Raw genomic sequence first — 19,535 nt, 5'->3', positions numbered from 1 at the left:
GAGACCAGTTTATGATGTGCAATGGGAGATCCTGTACTAGTGAGAGAATTTCTGTGTTTCCAAATGGTGCCAAAATCATGCACAATGCCAAATGCGTACCTGCTGTCCGTAAAAAATATTGACAGATTGCCCTGCAGCGAATTTGCATGTCTCGATGAGGGCACAGAGCTCTGCGGCCTGCGCCGACAGGTTTGAGGGCAGACACAATGCCTTGAGGACCTCGTGATCTGAGACTACGGCAAAACCTACTTTGTTCTTTCCCGTCTCTGGGTCTCTGGAGGCTGAACCATCCACATAGAGGACCGTGTCTGGATTTTCCAAAGGGTCGCTTTTTAAGTCTGCCCTGGGGGAATGAAAATTGTTAGTGAGAGCAACACAGTCATGTGGTTCTCCATCGTCTTCTGTAGGGGTAAGAGAGGCAGGATTCAGAACAGTACAGCGTTTCACAATGATGTTAGGCATATCAAGTATGACAGTTTTATACTTTAACCATCTCTGTGTTGACAAATGTGACGTCTTTTTCTCCAACAGAAGCAGGGAGACAGTATGTGGGACCAGAAGGGTGAGGTTAGAATACCCCACAATATTTCTGGAAGCAGTTACCACCTCTTCAGCCGCAGCAACTGCATGCAGGCAAATAGGAAGTCCAGCCGCCACTGGGTCCAATTTGCTGGAGAAGTAGGCTACAGGTCTTAATCTATCCCCGTGCTTCTGCAAAAGAACAGAGGTCATGAAACCCTTCTTTTTATCTACAGTTTGAACAAATGGTTTATTGGGGTCAGGCAATCCCAGAGTGGGTGTGGTCTACAGAGCGCTCTTTAGGGACATCAGGCATGCGCGGAACAACCGCAGCATTGACTGCTTGCAGTTCTTGGACAAACCTCCACTCATCGGGCTGGGACGGTTTTCTTGCCTTCTTAACTGGGAAAATAGGAGTGCACACTGGAGAGTCCGGGCAAGGGACAATTACACCTGCCTTCAGCAACGAATCAAAGACCGGTCGTATACCTGCGATTGCTAATGGTCTGAGTGGGTACTGGGTCTGTTTAGGCCTGAAATCTGATTTGGGGGTGATCGCCACTGGTTCAGCATTCTTTATTAGACCTACATCATGTTTACCCTTCGCTCAGACGGAATTTGGAACTCCCGCCAATTTGGGGTGCACCTCTGCTGGAGTTATGGCTGTGGAAACCGAGACAAACAGGCCACTATGGCCGGGGTCCCTAGGACCCTGGTCATCAGTAGCTAATATTAGGTTGCACTCAACATGCGCACACACACAGCATGATTTTGTAGACCCCAAGCTTTTGGCAAAACAACACACTAGGGTCCTCTGTTTGGGACCATTCATTGCCATTGGCTACGCACTTCTTGACCCATTTCCCCACGTCTTTCCAATGGGTGGTTCGTGGCTTTGCTAATGAGACATGGGGTATGGAATTAACGATGTCAAAGAAATCATGCTGGCAGCAGCCGACCTCAGAGTCCTCAGACACGAGGCCGCGCATAACATGTTTGAGAGCACTGCGATGAACATTGATGCAGCTGTTCGGACAATGAGTAAGATGGACCTGCACAGCACAATAATGTTTAGACCAATATGTAGTTTTGAGGGTCAATCTTTCACGTGCATGGGGGTCTGCAAACCAAGTCTTTTCAAACTCTACATCTTGCCCTTGGTGAACATGTGCTGTGCAATGCAAATCCTCCTGTTTCATATAATCTGTCTCAACTGATGAGGTGTTCAAGTGTGCGAGCTGTACAAGGTGTTTAGGAGTTTGTGTGAGTTGATCTGAGCAGAGCCACCAGACATACGCATACAGGGGGCTTCCAAAACCATACTGCACACCGCACATTTCACTTACTTCAATAGTTAGTCCATCTGGAATGGATGTGAGATTTACTCCTAATTTGCACGTTAAATCACGTGTTAACAAATTTACTGGACATGTATGTGAGATAAGGAATGAGTGGTACGTAACTATTCCTCCCTCGCTTTTACACGGGAGGTTGACTGAGAAGGTTTTGGTTAAAGGTCGTCCTGAGATGCCCATCGTCTGAATAGAATTTGAGCTGAGTGGTGGGTCTACTGGAAGTACCCCATGTTGTATGACTGAGTGTCCCACTCCAGAATCTACTAAAACGTCAACGCATGCCCACATACAGTGAGGGGCATACAAGGGAGTTTAGAGAAGGGAGTAGTTGTGTATTTTAACAAACTTAATGCAACTTCAGGTGTATCTACCTGGACTGGTGTATCAGGCGTTTCTGTGTAGTCTTGCTGTTGCATGCAGGTGCTGCTACTAATGTGTTTTATATGAATGTTCCTATCTATATGTATGTGTATCATCAGGTATGTGTGTGTGTTACCTCCCCTGTTCTCTGTGTGGGGCCCGTTCCCGGAGTCCGCCCGTCAGTCTGCTTTGCTGTACTCCTCATGGGGCCTCTGGCTGCTACTGTGGAGACAATCTCGAGCAATGTGTCCCTTCTGATTGCAGTGGTAGCAGGTTGCACCTTTTATCCAGGATGGGTCACCCCGGGTCATCCTGCCTCGGCCCTTACCTCGACCTCTTCCTCTAGGTCCAGGCTGAGCAGTCTGGAGAAGAGTGAGAGTGGTGGCGTGTAGGTCTTGATCTCTTTTTGTTGACTTTGTCTTCTCCTTATCTTTCAACAGCCTTTCTGCATGTACAGCGTACTGCTCGATCTTGGTGAGGCTCAGGAGTGCCCTCCACTGCAGCCAGGGTCACGGGCCTAGTCAGGCCACTGTGTTTCTCATGCGCGGCAGTGAGACGAGTGAGAAACGCTGACACCACTTCACCATCTTCTTGCTTACACACACTGATCTTAGTCATGTCTATGTTCAAGGGAAAAGCCTCGATCAGACAAGCACAGAGAGCAGTGAGGGTATTTCTATACTCACTATTGCCATCCGCTGGTCGGCTTCTGGCCACTCTCTGGAAACCTTGTTCCAATCCATACCCATCTTGGTCATGAGTAGGCGGCGAAGTTCGTGGGTGGTTGGCTGGAATTCTCTGTAAAATATCAACAGTTCATTACCAAACCTCTTCCCTCCTACCTCTCTCACATTGGGAAGAGAAGCCATGCTTTCCTTGATATCAGCTGTCGTCCAGGGTCTGTGGACTAGAAGCACGCTGTCAGCTCCAGCCACTTCCACCATTGGAAGATGAAGGACTTCAGACTTTAGGTTACGGCCTTGTGGACCCACTGGTGAGTATGTGGTCAGGTCCAGGAGGGTGTCTCTTCCGTCGCCATGTGCAAGACCAGATCTCGTGTGAGACAGAGAAGCGAGGGGGGCGCTGATGCTGGAGGCGGCTGGTAGGCTGGGAGAGATTCTAGAGGCTCGGGGGGGGGGGGGGTTCTTTGTCTCAACTTCTCCCCCTTTCTGTGGGTGAGGCGCTTGTGGGAGTGATGCTCTGCCTTGCTGAGGAGGCAGTGTGTGTCGGGGTGGTGGGGCAGCCTCCAGGTCAGGGTCCATCTGAAATTTCAAACACTGAGAAGAGGGTGAGAGCCCTGCCTGTCGTTTCTCTCTTTTGTACACTCTCTCTTAAGTGTTTCTTCTTTCCATGCAGAAAACACCCTCCAGTCCCCTAAGAACTTAACATTATCTGCAGACTCTTCTTTTTCCTTCCATTTCAACTTTCCTTCTAACTGTTCTATCTGCCTGGGACTAAAACTGCCCTTCTCAGGGAATCCTAAGACCTTTATCCATATGTCAAACTGTGCCAAACAATCCTCGCCATACGAAATTTTCATAAACTGGATGTTTGGGCTGTCATAGGAACGCCCAATTCTTATTATAGCAAATGTGGCCTCAGGCTTACTTGCTTTTTCTTTTCTTTCCCTAACTTGCCGTTTCTGTTCCCCATTGTACCCGGTTATATCAATAGATGATGACAACAATAGCTGAGTTTTTTACTAGGATCACAAGAAGAATAGGTTGGACTATGTCCAAAAATGCGACACAACAATCCTTTAGGTATGTTCTTATTAGTAAACAATTTATCTGACATTTACCGAGGATGTGATTCTTCCGGATTTTTCCGGAATTCCGGATTTTCAGGCATAAAAATGCGACCCTCGTGAATCATGCAAATTCATTTTTTTGGGGGGGGGGGGGGGTAGGACCACATTACCACATTATCCATAGGCAACTCCAATGAGCCACGCGTGCGCATAATAACCTACCCTAGGTTAAGCGGTACCAATAATAAAAAAAAGCCCATTATGCATAACGCGAGAGTAACCTTTATGTGACCCGAGTCTTGAAGACTTGAACAAAGTTAGCTAGCTAGCTGGCGTTGTTAGCATTATGGTTAGCTCGGCCAGGAAGCACCGGACAACAGGCTGGAGACGGAGCGTGGTTTTTGTGAGCGTCGTTATCAACACCTACTATAGGAATGCTGCCCACCGGAGGCCACTCAAGTTTTGGATGAGGGTAGAGCCTGAGGGTTTGCTAAAGCAGTATGAGGGAAGAGTGAAGGTGCGATGCTGGGGCAAAAGGAGGCGGCGCGGGGCGCTGAGGGTCGCCAGATGGAGTTCCGCGCTCGGCCGCTTCCAGTCCTCAGGACACTTGGGGGCTGCGTGCTGCTCCTGCTGCTCCAGGCGGCCCTGTGCCTCGCCAGACCCAGCGGGATAATCAGCACCAACAGCCATAACAACCACCCGATTGTCAACGTTTACATGAGTGAAGATGAGGTGAAGAAACTTCTGGGTGAGTGTCTGTGTGTGTGTGTGTGTGTGGGGGGGGGGGGGGGGTTCCTCTCTCAGTCCATGTTGGCTGTGTGTGTGTGTGTGTGTGTGTGTATGTGTGTGCTAAAGCAGCCTGGATGTAGAAACACATTACACTGTTAGCTTGCAAACTAATTTAATACTTTACATAAGTACACACGAGTGAAGTTAGGAATTAATCAGTTTGTTAATTCATCAACAGTTTTGTTTTCCAGGTAGTAGTTTTAAAGTGTGTCCCAGTTTGAATTCACTGGAAATTTTGGTTGGTTGGATGGATGGATGGATGGATGGATGGATAAACGAGCGCTATTACGCATGCGTATGAACAGGCCGAATCCCAAACGGCTCCTGGTTGGACACGGAGTGCACTACTGTAGAAGCCTTTTTATACTTTCTATAGGGCGGTTTTGGAGAGAGCTGGGAGGCATTTGGGATTCAGCCGCAGCTAGCTGCTCTGTTGTTAATAATAATTAACTGAATCCCAAATGCCCCCCAGCTCTCTCCAAAACCGCCCTATAGAAAGTATAAAAAGGCTTCTACAGTAGTGCACTCCGTCTTCAACCAGGAGCCGTTTGGGATTTGGCCTGATCATGATAATAATTATATGATATAATTATATAATAATAATTATTATTATTATTATTATTATTATTATTATTATTATTATTATTAATAGACTACACGGTGGTGTAGTGGTTAGCACTGTTGCCTCACAGCAAGAAGGTCCTGGGTTTGAGCCGCATGGCCAGCAAGGGCCTTTCTGTGTGGAGTTAAACTGCTCACTTTGAATTCCATTTGGCCATTAACGGGGTGCTGAGTCATTATAACATCTCATGGGTAAAATTCTCTGAAACTGTCTGTTTATACCACACCACACTGCTGCCGTGTCGCATTATGGGTCTATATATCTTCCTGCTTTTTTGTCCTTGGCCAATCACATCCCTGATTTACCTTAAGCTAAAAGTATGTATCATGTAGCACAACAACCTCAAAGACAACTCACGCATGTGTACAAGATCTATTTCTCTGTTTCAGAATTTGGAGGAGGACAGTACTCTGTTAATTCATCAATATTTTGCGTGCACACCGGTGTGTTTTGGGTACTTCGTAATCGAACCTCTCTATCCCGTTTCTACAGCGGGCCAGTTGTTCACACAGAACAAAGGGAGCAAGATTCAATTCTTTCCCAGTTACGAATCGCTGAATGTGAATCCGTCGAAACACGCCCCCTTACTTCACACTCTCAAGTAGGTGAGCCGTTACCCAGTCATCACTTAGGCGGATATTTCTCTTACACAACCCAATAAACTACTCACAGTTTATTGTCTCAAAATTGTGTTTTATCCATTTCTGCAAACATATTGATGATACCACAGCTTAGCAGTCCTCCTTGTCTAGGACAAATTTCTGTCTAGTCTATCTCTTATATCAGGATTAAATACTGTTTCCACTAATTTCTTTACACAAGAATGCAAAGTTATCACTTACTGGTTCGGTGAGCCCTGACAGTCTGGTCTCTCGTCCGAGTTCTCAGCTCCACACCGTGGCCTTGGGAGTGTCCCGTCGTCCGAGGATCAGACGCGTAGGGCCCACCCAGGGACGCCAAATTGTAATGGAAACTTCTAATAAACACTTCAGAACGCTCAGCAGTTGTCTTTTCAGTTATTTATTATAGTAGAAAAGCATTCACACAAGTAGAAATTACTCACACATACAGCCGCGCACACATCTGCTCTCAGCTCAGGCCTATATCTCATGCGGGCTCTGCCCTGGCTTCTCTGATTTGTTCAGTTGTTGCTACCCAAAAGGGAGCATAATGCTATTGGTTAAATTGTCTTGCATGGAGAAAGCTCATGGCTTGCTAATGAAGCTAAACATCGGTTCTTTGTTAGAACATGCACCTGGTGTGCTCTGAGATGTGCAGCCTGCTTATCACCAGCTGAAGTCACCAAGGACACAAAGGCGATTACACTAGGCCACTTGAGCTCAACACACAGAAACACAGAGAATAGAAATGTTCATTCACTAAATTTCCTTCACAGCTGCTTCTGCTTTAGCTGCCAGGCTGTCGATGAACCTTCTGTTTTTGGCTGTGGTGTATTCCTCTTGTGCCTTTGTCTTCTCAGCTCTTGTTCTGCTATTGTTAACTTTTGCTTTTTTTCTCCTTCCTGTCTTGAACCATCTTTGTTGTCGCTGTTGTCAGCCACTCTGTATGTTGGTACTTCATGGGCCCGAGAACGTCGCTGCATGTTGTTGTCACAGCTTCTTTGACATTCTTCCATCTGCTGTCTACTGTCTCCTCCTCTTCCATCAGTTCTCTCAGTACTTGGAACCTGTTGTTCAGGGCCACTCTGAATTCTTCTCTCTTGTGTGTGTCTCACAGAGAGAATATGTTGTACTTGCGACGCTGTGCTGCCAATGCCATCCATTCCTTCTTCAGTTTCAATCGTGCCATTATCAGATGGTGGTCTGATGCGGCGTCAGCTCCTCTCTTCACCTTCACATCCTGCAGGGATCTCCTGAACTTCTTGCCGATACAGATATGATCGATCTGGTTCTGTCACGGAACAGACAGGAGAGGAGATCAAATGCGCTCAAACCACAGTTTATTAATAATAGGGAAAGGGGAGTTGGAAGAATGTGTGTGGGTGAAGTCCAGTGGCAGGAGAACTGAGAGGCAGGGATGGCTGGTGGTGACGTCTGAGGTCTCCCATCCAAGTACTGACCAGGCCTGACCCTGCTTAGCTTCAGAGATGAGACAGGACCAGGCATAGTCAGAGAGGTGTGGCTGTAGGGCTGAGCGAGCTGGAGATCAGGCAAAGGCACAGGAGGGGCAGGCAAGAGGCAGAGTCGACAGAACAGAAGGCAGATCAGGTTACCGGGGCTGGAGAGCAGACAGAGTCAGACAGAACAGGAAATCTTCAGGAGTCAGAGTAGTAGGAACACAGATCAGGTTATCAGGTTATCAGGCTGAGAGTTGCAGACGATCTGACACAGGGGCTAGGGAGAACTGCAGCTTAAATACACACGGGGAGAGCAGGTGATCGGCAACAGCCAATGACAGTCACTGAAAGATAATAAGAGGAAGTGAGTGCGGGTGTGACCAGTAATGCTGAGTGGAGATGTTACCTGAAGAGAGAAGCCCACAGGTAGGACCATGACAGAACCCCCCCTTAAGGGACGGCTCCAGAAGTCCCTAGCCACAGATCACCAAAGACGGGCGGGAGGAGGGGGAATACCGGTGGAGGGTTAGAACTCCTCTGACCGGTCAGTGTCCATAGCCTCCGCACCCTCTTCAACGTCAGAAGAATCGTCATCCAAGGACCCCCGCCCAGGATTCGGTTCAGTGTCAGGCGCTGGAGCAGGGGCAGGGTCCGGAAGTGGATCCGCACGGTGAGAACCCCTACGTCGGCCCCGTCGGATGGAGGGCTGGTCGGGGTGTAGCCGATGGCAGTCGGCGACTCTCTGGCTGCCGGCCTTATCCGTCCATCCTCTTCTCCCGCCGGCCCTGCCCCTGCATCGTGACTTCAGCAGTTGCCGGACGGAGTAGACCGGGCCACCGTCGATGAGACGAGGAGGAGGAGCAGCTGGGACCAGCGGGCTCTCATGCACTGGCTTGATCTTAGAGACGTGGAAGGTGGGGTGCACTCTCATGGACTTGGGCAGTCGAAGCCGGACAGCAGACTGGCTGATTATCCTCTGGATAGGGAATGGTCCGACGAACCGAGGTGCTAGCTTACGAGACTCCACCTGGAGGGGCAGGTCCTTGGCAGATAGCCACACCTTCTGGCCCACCCGGTAGGTGGGCGCAGGCGTCCTCCGCCGGTTGGCGCCAGTAGAGTAGCTGGTGACTGACCTGAGGAGTGCAGCGCGGGCTTGAGACCAGGTGCGGCGGCATCGGCGTGCATAGGTGAGGGCAGCCAGGCAGGTGACCTCTCCCTCCTGGCTGGGGAATAGGGGTGGTTGGTAGCCATACACGCAGTGGAATGGGGACAGCCCGGTGGCTGAGCTGGTGAGGGAGTTGTGGGAGTATTCCACCCACAGCAGGTGCTCGGACCAGGCCTTAGGGTCGCGTGACGCCATGCACCGAAGTGCCTTCTCCAACTCCTGGTTTGTCCGTTCTGACTGGCCATTGGACTGGGGTCGGAATCCAGAGGTGAGGCTGGCGGTGGCCCCGAGTAGGTGACAGAACTCCTTCCAAAAAGAAGAGGCGAATTGTGGCCCCCGGTCCGAAACGATGTCCTTGGGCAGCCCATGGATGTGAAAGACATGTTGCAAGACGATCTGGGCAGTCTCCTTGGCTGACGGTAGTTTAGGGAGGGGAACAAAGTGAGCCATTTTGCTAAAGCGGTCATATACGCCAAGGTCCGGAAATCGATCGAGTAGTCAGCCACTGTACGTCTGCCTTGGCGAATACTTATCAGTCCTCCGGATGCCTCTACTGATGACGAGCCCGGGTCGAAGACCTTAATCATCTCTGCAGCAAACAGGGAGAAGGAGGCACACGCCGGTGTCCGGCGTTCATACTCAGCAGTCCCCCACAGGCGGGCGCGGCCAGTCAGATGAGTGATGACGAAGGCCACCTTCGCTGCCTCCGACGCGAAGGTTCTGGGCTGTAGGTCGAAGATCAACCGGCAGCTGGTCAGGAAAGCACGGACTTGGGAGGGGTCACTGTCAAAGCGCTCCGGACTGCCGACCTTGGGTTCCGGGGCATCGAGTGCAGCAGGAGCACCTCCTGGAGGCCCAGGGGGTGCTAGGGCGATGAGCAGCTGGAGTGTTTGGTCCAGTTGTTGTTGCTAGAGCTGTTGCCCATGCTGGATCAGGGCTGTAACGTCGGCAGACATCCGGCTGACATCCCCTTCGGTGCGCTGCAGCCGGTCAAGGGCAGAGGGTTTGGGAGCTGACTCCATGCTGGTCAGATCGTTCTGTCACGGAACAGACAGGAGAGGAGATCAAATGCGTTCAAACCACAGTTTATTAATAATAGGGGAAAGGGGAGTTGGAAGAATGTGTGTGGGTGAAGTCCAGTGGCAGGAGAACTGAGAGGCAGGGATGGCTGGTAGTGACATCTGAGGTCTCCCATCCAAGTACTGACCAGGCCCGACCCTGCTTAGCTTCAGAGATGAGACAGGACCAGGCGTAGTCAGAGAGGTGTGGCTGTAGGGCTGAGCGAGCTGGAGATCAGGCAAAGGCACAGGAGGGGCAGGCAAGAGGCAGAGTTGACAGAACAGAAGGCAGATCAGGTTACCGGGGCTGGAGAGTAGACAGTATCAGACAGAACAGGAAATCTTCAGGAGTCAGAGTAGTAGGAACACAGAGCAGGTTATCAGGCTGAGAGTTGCAGACGATCTGACACAGGGGCTAGGGAGAACTGCAGCTTAAATACACACGGGGGAGAGCAGCTGATCGGCAACAGCCAGTGACAGTCACTGAAAGATAATAAGAGGAAGTGAGTGCGGGTGTGGCCGGTAATGCTGAGTGGAGATGTTACCTGAAGAGAGAAGCCCACAGGTAGGACCATGACAGGTTCTCGGTGGTACTGTCCAGTGACACCCAAGTTGCCTTGTGTATCCTCTTGTGCACAAAGACGCTGCCCCCGTCTGTTTGCGGAGCTCACAGGTCTGCGAACCTCTCCCCATTCTCCTTCATATTACCCAAGCCATGTCTCCCTATCACCTCTTCATACCCGGTGTTGTCACTTCCCACTTTAGCGTTGAAATCTCCCATTAGGATGTTGACGTGTCTCTTGCTGAGGTTTTCTAGGATGGTCTTTAGCCTACTGTAGAACTGATGTTTTTCTTCTTCTATGCCATCGTTTGTAGGGGCATAGCACTGCACGACATTTCATGGTGATTCTCCTGTTCTTTGTTCGGAAAGATGCTGTGATGATCCTCGGACCATGGGCTTCCCATCTGATGAGTGCTTTCTGTGCTGCTTTGGACAACATTAGAGCTACTCCTTGGGTGTGTGGGGCATTTGTCCTCCTCATGTCCTGAATACAGCAGCATCTCCCCTGATGTTAGCCTTGTCTGTCCAGATTGTGTCCATCGCGTTTCACTGATTCCAAGCAGTGTTAGTTAATTGCGCATTTCTGCAGAAACTTGCGCTGCCTTCCCTGCTTTGTATGTGGTCCTGACATTCCATGCACTGATGTTGATTGGTGCCCTGGCAGAGGGCAGGGTGGTCGGCCTTGTAGCTTCCAATTTCCGGCTTTCACCACACGGCGTCATAACTCTTCTTGACGATCCCCCTCTTTCCAGGACTACGATGTCTTGATTTCTTCTTGGCATTTTTGTAGCTAGCTTTGTTTAACGGGGTGGGGTAGCTAGCCCCATGCCCAACCCTCCTCCTTTTTCAGCCGGGCTTGGGACCGTCCTTGGTAGAGTTTCATGTTAAGTTAATAGTATGCAGAACTATTGTCTTTGTATTTAGTTACGGCTACAATAGGATAAACATTTATCCTACTAATGTCAAATTTAGCAAGTAAATTTTTCTTTCATAGGAAAAATCCTTCTTTGTTAATGTGTAAGGATCTATCCCACTGAGTGGTTTCTATATCCACTTCTTTTGAGTGTACTTATTGGTTTTAATAACTTGCTTGTTTGCTGTACACAAACACAGCTGTAACACTACGTTCACACTAGGCTGAAGTGACTCAAATCCGATTTTTTCGTCCATATGTGACCTGTATCCGATCTTTTATTGACAATATGAACGACACAGATCTGATTTTTTCAAATCCGACCCAGGCCGTTTGGATATGTGGTCCTAATTCCGATTCCTATCCGATCTTTTCATATGCGACTTCAGTCTGAACCGCCAGGTCACATTCATCCGACTTGCACGTCATCAACAAGCCACAAACGTCACTATTCTGTGCTGAAGTAGGCGGCAGGTCTCTCAAAAAAAGTTACAAAAATATGGCTTTGATGTTCCTTTGAACGGAGGTTGCAGTCACTACCCCGCAGAACGCCTGAGCCAAAACCCTTGCCCTCTTCCTTCTCAACCTCCTCCTTAACATCAGGCTATTGTGCATGTTCTGGCTCCGTCACAACAACAACTGCATCATCGCCAGGTACTCCATGCTGGCTACTGTCATACACAGGAAACTTTAGGTTACTTCCGTAAACACTGGCCATGCTCACTGCGTGTGACATCGTCGTATCCTGCAATGCACATGCGGAACACTTTTAGGTCGCTTTTCGTTCATACTGAGGATCACATACAAGTCACATATATTTGTTAATGTGAACGACCTCACAAAAAAATCGGATTTCACAAAAAAATCGGAATTGAGCATTAAGCCTTGCAGTGTGAACGTAGCATAAGTTCTTGTGTTTAATTGTCCAGACTCCACTTTTGGATCATTAATCTCTTTTGACTGAGAATGCCCTGCATGCATGGTTTTATGTTGGGTTCTGGCACATCAATACAGTTATAAATACAATACCTACCATTAAAAACAGTTTGTTTTATTGCATTGATTTAATTCCTGGACTCCCATTTGTAATAGGGAGTGATGTTGCATCCCATTAATACACTTTACAATAGATTATTAGATTCTAATAGAATAGATGAGCCAAAATAATTGGGGATCTTTTTTAATGGCCCTGACTTGTAACAAGTATGAATAGGTGGGCCTGAGAGCAGAAAAGGTTGAGAACTCCTGCGTTAGGCTATACTTGCATACACACAGTAGTCTTTTTTTATCTCCCGCCACGAAGTGTGCTGGGAGATGTAGGAATGGAGTCCTTCTGTCCGTCCGTTTCAATCTGGACAAGTTTTCTCCGAAACTACATAAGCTACATCAATGAAACTATCACCAGAGATTATCATCTTATCAGCCACCTCAGTGACTCATTATATAATGAATTAGTCTAGTACTTTTGATAAGATATTTAATGTTATAACTTTTAGACCATTCCACTTTTGCTATTTCAGAATTTTTAACACAAAGCAGTTTTAAAAAGTCTAATGTCCTTGGCGAAATTCAAAAAACTAATTTCTGAATACTATCACCAGATATTATCATCCTATCAGCCACCTAAGTTACTCATTATATAATGAATAAATCCAGTATTCTTTGATAAAATATTTAACGTTATAACTTTTAGACCATTTCACTACTCTTGCTATTTCATATTGATTTTAACATAACGTAAAATAGTTCTAAGAAGTATTTCCTGTATTTTTCAATGTTATTACAATAGGGGAAGGTTGTCAATTGGGACGCAAGTCCTGTATCCTCCTCCTGTCACGCTTTTATCATAAATAACCCTGATTTTTTTTTTTTTGTCTCTATATAACTATATTTAGCTCACTTAATATATTATTATATATTATTGTACGGGCGGCGCGGTAGTGTAGTGGTTAGCACTGTCGCCTCACAGCAAGAAGGTCCGGGTTCGAGCCCCGTGGCCGGCGAGGGCCTTTCTGTGTGGAGTTTGCATGTTCTCCCCGTGCCTGCATGGGTTTCCTCCGGGTGCTCCGGTTTCCCCCACAGTCCAAAGACATGCAGGTTAGGTTAACTGGTGACTCTAAATTGACCGTAGGTGTGAGTGTGAATGGTTGTCTGTGTCTATGTGTCAGCCCTGTGATGACCTGGCGACTTGTCCAGGGTGTACCCCGCCTCTCGCCCGTAGTCAGCTGGGATAGGCTCCAGCTTGCCTGCGACCCTGTAGAACAGGATAAAGCGGCTAGAGATAATGAGATGAGATGAGATATTATTGTACCTTAAGTTGTAAATAGTGACAAATTAAACTAAAACTTGCATGCTCATACTACTATTCATGATCTAAGTTGAGTTTGAAAATAATTTACGAGAAATTATTTTCAGAGTTATGGCTCTTTATTATTATTATTTTTTTTTTTTGGTTATTGGACTTTGTACAAGTGGACGCAATCTGGACAAGTTTTCTCAGAAACTACATAAGCTACATCAGTGAAACTTTGCGTGTTTATACTAATGAAAAAAAGCTGGGTAGTGTTTTATGAAGGTGTCGTAGCACTTACGACATCATAAGTTAATCTTAAAGCAATGGGCTTATAAGGGCGTCAGTGTTAAGAGGTTCATAAAATGCTCGTGGCGGGGGATAGTGATGACCGTCGTCTTGTGTGTTTTTTTTTTTAAACATATTGTTTTTGCTATTTTCCGATAGCCTACACTTTAAACAGAGGGAGAATGCATTCTACTAGTACCAAAACATGTCAGGGCTGAGCACGATGTCGGCACCAGTAGTGGCCGCTGGTTTTTTTTTTTTTTTTTTTTTTTTTTTTTTTGGGTGGCATGGTAGCTAGTTGTCTCCAACTCCAACTTTTACCTTTTTCTTGAAAACTTAACCAACAGATGAAACCAAGGTCAAGCGGTTCTTCTGAAAGGATTAACGTATGTGTCTGTCAACGTTCGCAAGCTCTCAAAAGGATAGTTTGCGCTCATAGTGGCTTGGTGGTGCTGCATTCACCAGAGTATGCACCGAGCTGTAATGCGTTCTTTTGGAAACCATGTTTATTCTTATTATTTAAGGCCATTTGTCTATCTTTTAATGTAAATATTACTCAGTATATTGAAGGAAAATGAGCTTTATTTGTGATTAAAATATCATGATGATGCATTTTTAGATACCCCCACAGATGTATGATTTTACTGCGTTCATTTTCCTCACTCGATGGGAGCTCAGCTCCCATGTAATTTGAACCATGACCCTGAAGGCTAAAATAAAATATTTTCCCAGCTACCCGAGAGTACCAACTCACTGTTCAAGCCTGCATTTGCCATTGTTTTCAAGCATTTTCAACACTCTGGAGTAATGGAGTATGTACAACCCCGATTCCAAAAAAGTTGGGACAAAGTACAAATTGTAAATAAAAACGGAATGCAATAATTTACAAATCTCAAAAACTGATATTGTATTTACAATAGAACATAGACAACATATCAAATGTCGAAAGTGAGACATTTTGAAATTTCATGCCAAATATTGGCTCATTTGAAATTTCATGACAGCAACACATCTCAGAAAAGTTGGGACAGGGACAATAAGAGGCTGGAAAAGTTAAAGGTACAAAAAAGGAACAGCTGGAGGACCAAATTGCAACTCATTAGGTCAATTGGCAATAGGTCATTAACATGACTGGGTATAAAAAGAGCATCTTGGAGTGGCAGCAGCTCTCAGAAGTAAAGATGGGAAGAGGATCACCAATCCCCCTAATTCTGCGCTGACAAATAGTGGAGCAATATCAGAAAGGAGTTTGACAGTGTAAAATTGCAAAGAGTTTGAACATATCATCATCTACAGTGCATAATATCATCAAAAGATTCAGAGAATCTGGAAGAATCTCTGTGCGTAAGGGTCAAGGCCGGAAAACCATACTGGGTGCCTGTGATCTTCGGGCCCTTAGACGGCACTGCGTCACATACAGGTATGCTTCTGTATTGGAAATCACAAAATGGGCTCAGGAATATTTCCAGAGAACATTATCTGTGAACACAATTCACCGTGCCATCCGCCATTGCCGGCTAAAACTCTATAGTTCAAAGAAGAAGCCGTATCTAAACATGATCCAGAAGCGCAGACGTCTTCTCTGGGCCAAGGCTCATTTAAAATGGACTGTGGCAAAGTGGAAAACTGTTCTGTGGTCAGACGAATCAAAATTTGAAGTTCTTTATGGAAATCAGGGACGCCGTGTCATTCGGACTAAAGAGGAGAAGGACGACCCAAGTTGTTATCAGCACTCAGTTCAGAAGCCTGCATCTCTGATGGTATGGGGTTGCATTAGTGCGTGTGGCATGGGCAGCTTACACATCTGGAAAGACACCATCAATGCTGAAAGGTATATCCAGGTTCTAGAGCAACATATGCTCCCATCCAGACGATGTCTCTTTCAGGGAAGACCTTGCATTTTCCAACATGACAATGCCAAACCACATACTGCATCAATTACAGCATCATGGCTGCGTAGAAGAAGGGTCCGGGTACTGAACTGGCCAGCCTGCAGTCCAGATCTTTCACCCATAGAAAACATTTGGCGCATCATAAAACGGAAGCTACAACAAAAAAGACCTAAGACAGTTGAGCAACTAGAATCCTACATTAGACAAGGATGGGTTAACATTCCTATCCCTAAACTTGAGCAACTTGTCTCCTCAGTCCCCAGACGTTTACAGACTGTTGTAAAGAGAAAAGTGGATGTCTCACAGTGGTAAACATGTCCTTGTCCCAACTTTTTTGAGATGCGGTGTTGTCATGAAATTTACAATCACCTAATTTTTCTCTTTAAATGATAAATTTTCTCAGTTTAAACATTTGATATGTCATCTATGTTCTGTTCTAAATAAAATATGGAATTTTGAAACGTCCACATCATATCATTCTGTTTTTATTTACAATTTGTACTTTGTCCCAACTTTTTTGGAATTGGGGTTGTATACAATACAATGCACCATCCATCTGCCAGATTGTTTTTTCTTCACATAATCATAAAGAAGAGTGAATTTATTTAGGTCTCAGTATTATTTTAAAACCTTTTCAGTATTGTAAAGTTCCACAAAAGAACACTGCACTAATACCATAATATTTCTAAATAAACTGCCATGTTATGTGAATGGGCTTGTCTGTATTCCTTTGGAAGTGATGTAAAAGTCCTAGCTTTAGACATTGTGCGCGCACTTCTGGTTTCTGGAGATTCCCTGATCTTTGTCGCAGCAAGGCACTGCAGTACCCGTCTGCTCGATCGTGCCTCTTTGGTGTGTTAAGTGTCTCTATTACTTTAAATAACTTCCCAGCCACAGAACAGCTTGATATTTTTGTGAGATATTACAGAAATAAACATATCACAAATGACCATATTTCAGAGGGAGCTAAATTTCATCGATTTTATGAAATTGAAAGGCCGTCAAGCTTTAAATAACATTTTAAAATATGATCATTATAAATCTTGTTTGTGCAGTCACTGAAGCCATTTTTAGTTGATTTCTGTTCAATTATCTGTGACCCTCCTATAAATGTATCTCGAGTATTCCGACTACTACCAATCACAATACAAACACCAGTCATCTCTGCTGAAAAACATGCAAATTATGCACAATACAGCAATCAAATTTCTCGCGAAGTGGAGATGCTTCAATACAAATAGAACTACTCATGTTTGAAATATTTTGTATTAATCTGTTACATATATGGTGAATCACCTTGCAAGCTTTTAAATCTCATCACATTTTACAAATGGAATTTCCTTATGGGACCTGTTTGTTTTGCAAAATTTATGGCTTTTAAAAGATAGTTGGAGGGAGGGAGATGGGCCTTCAACTACATTTTTGGAAGCAGAATAACTCCTTTTGTTTCTTGTCTTTAGGTCAATAAGTGCCAACACTGACACAATTTAAGACTTGTTCTAAATAGACACTGAACAGGTAACAAAAAACTTGGGTAACCTGTCAACACTAGCTTTTTTTTTTTTTACTTTTCTGCTCAGGCATGACTCTTGAACAACTTCTTTCAGTCATTAAATGCTACTCTGCATGTGCAATAAACCTTGGGCTGGATTACATGTGTCATGCAATCTGAAACATGCAAATTTTAGTCAGAACTTGTAAGCTTTGTGCAGTGTCAATAAATGACTTGCATGTGCACGAATTCAGTGAGGATAATGGGTAACCAAAATCAAGATGGGTGGGGAAGTAAAAGTTCTGCATGACTGGAGGATTGGTTATGTTCTTGTCTGTTTGTGCATCAGGGTGTGTGGATTTTATTTATTATAGCGGAGCGGAGCACCATACTTAAGAAAAAATGGTAAACCCATCGAGTCGATTTTTTTTGTGGTTTGTCCTTGTACGTGTACCACCACTCATACACACCGCCTAGTGGCCAGTGTTAGTAATTACCACTCATACACACCGCCTAGTGGCCAGTGTTAGTAATTACCAGTCATATGCACCACCTAGTGGCCAGTGTTAGTAATTACCGGTCATACGCAGCGCCTCGTGGCCAGTGTCAGTAATTACCGGTCATACGCAGCGCCTCGTGGCCAGTGTCAGTAATTACCGGTCATACGCAGCGCCTCGTGGCCAGTGTCAGTAATTACCGGTCATACGCAGCGCCTCGTGGCCAGTGTCAGTAATTACCGGTCATACACACCGCCTCGTGGCCCGTGTTAGTAATTACCGGTCATACACACCACCTAGTGGCCAGTGCTAGCCAGTAAAGAAATAAAACAAAAGAGACTGGCTATGATATAAGAAAATTCTACAACCCAGAAACAGATGGGAGCTCCGCTTTTAGGCAGTGCCTAAATCTACAGGTGCGCAGCTTGTGAACAGGCAAGGCAGGCAACTGCTTGGGGCCCCCTGAGAGTCAGGGCCCAAGGGCTGTTTTATGTACCGAAATGTCTCAAAAATATATATATTTGAAAATATTTTGTACTAAGTTTATATAGGTTATTTTGAAGTTATTTATTTTATTTATATTTTTATTTTATATTTATATGATGCGGGCGGCACGGTGGTGTAGTGGTTAGCGCTGTCGCCTCACAGCAAGAAGGTCCGGGTTTGAGCCCCGTGGCCGGCGAGGGCCTTTCTGTGTGGAGTTTGCATTTTCTCCCTGTGTCCGCGTGGGTTTCCTCCGGGTGCTCCGGTTTCCCCCACAGTCCAAAGACATGCAGGTTAGGTTAACTGGTGACTCTAAATTGACCGTAGGTGTGAATGTGAGTGTGAATGGTTGTCTGTGTCTGTGTGTCAGCCCTGTGATGACCTGGCGACTTGTCCAGGGTGTACCCCACCTTTCGCCCGTAGTCAGCTGGGATAGGCTCCAGCTTGCCTGTGACCCTGTAGAACAGGATAAAGCAGCTAGAGATAATGAGATGAGATGAGATTTATATGATGCCAAGTTATTTACAATGTACTGTAACAACTTTGTTTATTTATTTTGTTTTTTATTGTTCTTTACCATTGTATTTTCACATTTGGAATTTAAAAAACTTTTGGTTTCATACATTTTTCGTTGGTGTCAGATTATTTATAACATATTGGTGATGAACACTGGTCAGAAAGGCCCCCTGGAAATTTTTGCTTGGGGCCACAACAGACTCTAGAATCGCCTCTGTAAATATATATATATATATATATATATATATATATATATATATATATATATATATATATATATATAATTTTTTTTTTAATAAACAGGTTATTGGCTGGCAAATGGGGCATATTATGAATTACAAAACAGTAGCATGAAGCTAATTGTGGCAGTGGAATCTTTTTGTGTCATTTAGAGAGTACTCACACTTGGAAGGATTGATTGTCTGGTACTGCTCCTGGGAGCAATTGTCCCTGAAGCAAATGAAAAACTAGTTGTCCATATTTGCCCAGCCATGAGAGAGAGAGATATTGGACGTGAATGTGCTTGGATGTCCTTTGCCCTAAATTTGTTTTTTTTGCTGACATAGTGACAATGTGTTCTGTTTCAGTAATAAGGTGATTTCCACTTTTAGTCCCTCATATCCACTTTTACCACTGAGACGAAGACAGCAAAAATCTCAGCAGGGAGAGGATGCATCAGGTAGGACAGTAAAATTTATAGCAATTTTTTTTAGGTTTTTATTTATTTATTTATTTATTTTCACAGTGGCTGTGTGTGTGTGGCCTTTTTTTTTTTTTTTAAACAGGCTGGAGAAATCGTTCTAATTCGCTGACTCAGGCAAGTCATTCTCGTGGGTCTGTGACCTGGTCAGAAAAAAGACAGAGGTATAAAAAAACTAATTTTGTCTTTTGATGTTTTGCATGAATG

General features: G+C 45.4%; 1 protein-coding gene across 3 annotated transcripts in view; it reads left to right on the top strand.

Moving 5' to 3' along the window:
* Positions 1-19,535, top strand: part of LOC132872303 (calmodulin-regulated spectrin-associated protein 1-B-like) — a 120,518-nt gene that overhangs the window by 93,709 nt on the left and 7,274 nt on the right. For all 3 annotated transcript variants that reach the window (XM_060907058.1, XM_060907057.1, XM_060907059.1), the window contains exons 10-11: positions 19,216-19,307; positions 19,414-19,492. In XM_060907058.1, coding sequence (XP_060763041.1) covers positions 19,216-19,307; positions 19,414-19,492 — 171 coding nt within the window. The remainder of the gene's footprint in view (positions 1-19,215; positions 19,308-19,413; positions 19,493-19,535) is intronic.

The sequence above is a fragment of the Neoarius graeffei genome, chromosome 24 (assembly GCF_027579695.1).
Source record: "Neoarius graeffei isolate fNeoGra1 chromosome 24, fNeoGra1.pri, whole genome shotgun sequence".
NCBI classification, from domain to species: domain Eukaryota; kingdom Metazoa; phylum Chordata; class Actinopteri; order Siluriformes; family Ariidae; genus Neoarius; species Neoarius graeffei.
This window is presented reverse-complemented; position numbering and strand designations above follow the sequence as displayed.